At 49.0% G+C, this 5,000-nt stretch overlaps 1 protein-coding gene across 1 annotated transcript in view; it reads right to left on the reverse strand.

Annotated features, from left to right (window-relative positions):
* Positions 1–5,000, reverse strand: part of ablim2 (actin binding LIM protein family, member 2) — a 131,459-nt gene that overhangs the window by 56,917 nt on the left and 69,542 nt on the right. The window contains exon 3 of the mRNA XM_083640599.1: positions 1,907–2,090. Coding sequence (XP_083496725.1) covers positions 1,907–2,090 — 184 coding nt within the window. The remainder of the gene's footprint in view (positions 1–1,906; positions 2,091–5,000) is intronic.

A 5,000-nucleotide genomic window follows, 5' to 3' on the forward strand; every position in this document is an offset into this window, starting at 1 on the left:
TTTAACGCTGGAAAGGTTTTCGAATTAACCCGAAGTTAAGGTAATTAAACGTAAAATTCCACGTTTTAGAAAAGTAAAATGCTTTTCAGACACATAAAATGCCAATGTTTTATTCTGGAGCCTGGGTTGCTGAACGGATGGTTTTGTTTTGTAAATTCAGATTTTGGTCTTGTGGCTGGGAGAAGGTGCAGGGTGAGGAACCATCAGGCAAAGCAGCTGATGCAGATACATGAGTTTGGCGTGACAATACGTCTATTCACTTCTGAGAGGAACATCAGGCGGTCTATGAAGCTTTTTGAGATCTGTTTCGTGCCAGCTGGAACGGAACATGAGACAAATCTGAATTGAAATCCATGAAAACAAGCGTAGACCTTTCAGTATTTCAGTATTTCAGTTTCGGTATGTCTGCATGGCTAAACAATTTCTCAACAACAATTTCTTGGTTATGTTTAGGAAAGTAAAACAAAAAATTATTAAGGTTAGGATTATGGTTTTGGTTTGGCTTAAAGAAAAGACTTTGAACATGCTGGGGAACGAGCATGCAAGTGTTTACGCCCTCCATCCACTCCGACGATATGATATGATGATATGCAACGTATTTTTGCTTCAGAAATGTTCATATTCTACATATCTATGAATCAAAAAGAATTAACCAATAACTAACAAATATGCGAAATGTGCCTTTTTACCACATGCTGTTGTTTTAACCGCCCAGTCAAACCCACAAGTCTTCTACTGTTCACCACAGCAGCTCCACTGGAGCAGCGGGGGGAGTTCAGCGTCTTGCTCAAAAGCACCTCAACAGAGGTTATTTAGGGAGAGGAGCGTGTTACTCATTCACTTTCCCAAACCACCAGCTGTCTTCTCGAACCTCTTGGCAGTCCCCCCAGGATCACAGTTTGTTTGTGATTATCGCAGCTCTTGTCAATGCAACTTGGAGAGTTTTGTTCTTTTAAATAACAATGGGAAACAAATGGGAAACAGATGAGAGACAGATGTGGATTTTGTAACTGCCTCTCATTATTAAAAGTCAAACGGAAAGCTATCTTTGCTGTCTTTAGGGATGCTCTGAAAAGGAGGACAAATGAGTGTCCGTCTCAAGGCTGCGCTGGTGGGCGGACGAAGCATTTCAAACTGTCCTCCCCAAGGGGGGACGCATGGCCACCATGGTCACGTCGTCACGCATTATGATTGGCTGTCCATCTGTGAATAATAGTCTCGCTGGCCAGCCTCCTGTCCCTTCCGTCCGAGGAGTCTGGCGCCGCGGAAACAGGCAACTGGGATAAGCCCTCCCCTGCTCTACTCTGCTCTCCCATTGGAGCGACTGTTTCGGTGGCAGCCGGATTGGCTCCGACCATGTCAATCAGAACGGCTTCCGCTCCCTCCTCCCTGTGTGTCGCTGTAAACACTGCCCTGACGCCTCAGTGAAGACAACAACGCTAACTAGCTAGCAAGCTAACGGCAGAAACCTACACGCTAGCTCGTTGCTACACGCTGAAAACGGCAAATTGGATTGTTGGAAACTATTTTCCAAGGGCACTGCCGCTAAGCGCCGCCCATCATCGCAATCCCACTATGGAGACCTGCGGCGCCAGACTCCTCGGACGGAAGGGAGAGGAGGCTGGCCAGCGAGACTAATCTGTGAACAGCCATCAGCGTGAGCAGCGGCCAAAACAGTGACGTTACAGTGACGTTACAGTAGCTAGATAGCAACATTTTGATACAATTTGTCCGCATGGGCAAGCAAGCTAACGTTATTGAACATTGACCACCATTGACTGTCTCGTTGAAAATCATTGGTGTAAACTGGGCTAAAGACACTTGGCCTAACAACATTTCTGGGAGAAATCCTGCATCATCTGTACGCACAGGACCCCAAACAGATCTGGCGCCCCCTGCCTCTTACTTGCAGGCGGCGCAGACGAAGCAGCGGGGGTGGTAGGTCTTGCCCAGCGCCGACACCACCTCGCCCTCGATGAAGTCCTGGCAGCTGAAGCAACGTGTCCCGTACAGACGCTGGTAGTCCAGGGTGCAGATGTACTCCCCCTGACGCACGAAGAAGCCCCCCTGGGCCAGGTCACTGCCACACACTGCAGGGGGGGGGGGAAGAGAAAACAGATTATATATAATATAGATGTATACGTATGATTATCGAACAAATTCAAAAACAAAACGTATAAAATATGAAAGGAATGTTCTGGTGCAAACTGGCTGCCGTGCATCACCCAGGTAGGTGAAATGTGACTATCTATCAAAACAATCACAGTTAGTCAGTCACACACACACACACACACACACACACACACACACACACACACACACACACACACACACACACACACACACACACACACACACACACACACACACACGCACACACACACACCCATCTACTGTGCATTCAATTGAAAGGAACAGTATAAAGAGGTATTGTGGATGGAAGAGCCAGTTTGACACGTCTGGCTGCCAACATCACTGTGTGTGTGTGTGTGTGTGTGTGTGTGTGTGTGTGTGTGTGTGTGTGTGCGTGCGTGTGTGTGTGTGTGTGTGTGTGTGTATGTGTGTATGTGTGTGTGTGTGGAAAGGCTGTAACTTGTCTGCTTGCCGGCCCCTTGAAAATGCATGACAGAAACTCATGGTCACTCTCTCTCTCATATAACACACACACACACACACTAATTACACAGAATAAACAACCGCCACAGGGTAACCGTGGCGACCGCATGACATCACGGAGCAGCGACGCCCCCGGGGGGGAAACCTCGCTCTGATAGGGTTTCCCCTCCCTTCTTTCTTTCTTAGAAAAACGACAGGAAAGAAAAAAAAACACAAAGAGAGATGTTTGTGCTGCTTGCTGTCGCGCCCCAGGAGTGCTCTGTGAACTTTTAGCACCCTGCAGTACACACACACACACACACACACACACACACACACACACACACACACACACACACACACACACACACACACACACACACACACACACACACACACACACACACACACACAAACACACACACACGCACACACACACACACACACACACATGCATAGTCTCAAATTTGCAGGGGTGTGTGAAGGTATGAGGTAAGACACATGTACGGCATGTGGATGAGATCACACACACACACGCGCACTCACACATCACCCACACACGCACACACGCGCAATCACACATGCACACACACACACACACACACACACACACACACACACACACATACACTCACACACATGCGCGCGCACACACACACACACACACACACACACACACACACACACACACACACAACCTCTTGCAGGAATGCGTGAAAGTATGAGGTTAGCACATATGTACAAAATGTGGATGAAATCACGCGCACGCACACACACACACACACACACACACCAGTGGCTGTGGGTTTCCCAGCTGTCATTAAAGTCTGAGTGTAAAGTGACAGAAACAGCCACATGACAGGTTCCAGCACGTCACACAGTAAACAGAGAGGAGAGAGGAGAGGAGAGGAGAGGAGAGGAGAGGAGGAGAGGAGAGTGGAGAGAAGAGGAGAGGAGAGGAGGAGAGGAGGAGAGGAGAGTGGAGAGAAGAGGAGAGGAGGAGAGGAGAGGAGAGGAGAGGAGAGGAGAGGAGAGGAGGAGAGGGGAGAGTGGAGAGAAGAGGAGAGGAGAGGAGAGGAGAGGAGAGGAGAGGAGAGGAGAGGAGAGGAGAGGAGAGGAGAGGAGGAGAGGAGAGGGGAGAGTGGAGAGAAGAGGAGAGGAGCAGAGGAGAGTGGAGGGAAGGAGAGGAGAGAAGGAGAGCAGAGGAGAGGAGAGTGGAGTGAAGGAGAGGAGGAGAGGAGTGGAGAGGAGAGGAGAGGAGGTATATCTAGCGGGTGGTGTTGCAAAACTGAACGAATGAGAGGTCAACATTGCATCCACCCATCTGCATGCAAGTTTGTGCCTACACTGTAGGCCCTAAAGTACAGCAAGCCTAAAGGGACAGAAAACATGCATTCACACAGCAAATACAGTCTTCTGTCCGTCACTGTTGTACGAAACCTCCTAACTCCTTTGCTCCTGATGTGTTGAAACCTCCTAACTCCTTTGCTTCTGATGTGTTTCTTAAGCTTTGCACAGTGCTGGTGTACATGCCCTGCCAAAGGATGACCATTCCAAACCCATTCTGCAATCCAATCAGAAGATGATTCTTAGAAACACCCCTTTGGAGAAACAAGGTTCACACGTCTTGTTTTGCTCGTTGCTAAATTCCCATATCTGTCACATTTCCCCGCTTAGTTGCGTAACGTCCGAACTCTCCCAGCCGTTATCCACTTGCAAAAACTTTGACCGACATGTTGGACAACCTTTGTGCACCGTGTGCACCGCTCGCTGTTTTTTCCCCCCTCTTTATCGGGCTCTCCCAGGGTTACGGCACAGCCAATAAAACAACACAACAATACGGAATGTTTGGTCAGGAAGTGGACGGCATACTTTCCAGCAGGCCGCGGCCGGCTCCCTGACATCCGCTTCAGATGGCTGGCATTGTGTGGAGAGTGAGATAACGACCAGCAGCAGCATGGGAAGCTGGGTGGATGGAGGGGAGAGGAGAGGAGAGGAGAGGAGAGGAGATACAGGACCACCACGCCCAGAAAAAGGAGAGTTCTTTGGTTCAGACTCTCTGATTTTTCTAAAGAAAAAAGAAAAAGGAAAAAAAGTGTTCTGGGTAATGTATAGGTACAAAGAAGGGGAAGAAAGCACCGCGGAACCCCGGGTTCAGTTCCCTGGTGGTGGTAGGCTACTTCCGGCTTGGTCAGACTTTCCTACAGACACAATTGGCCGTGTCTGCGGGTGGGAAGCCGGTGGGGTATGAGTGCTGGTCTAGCGCCTGCTCTGGTCGGGTGGGGCCCCTTTTCGGGGGGAGGGGAACTGCACGGGAATAGTCAAATATCAAAATATCAGCCAGTTTCAACAGCAATTAATCAGTATCAGCTTTCCAAAAGCCTATAACCCAAACTCAATGAAAA

The sequence above is a fragment of the Poromitra crassiceps genome (genome assembly GCF_964638095.1).
Source record: "Poromitra crassiceps genome assembly, chromosome: 7".
NCBI lineage: Eukaryota > Metazoa > Chordata > Actinopteri > Beryciformes > Melamphaidae > Poromitra > Poromitra crassiceps.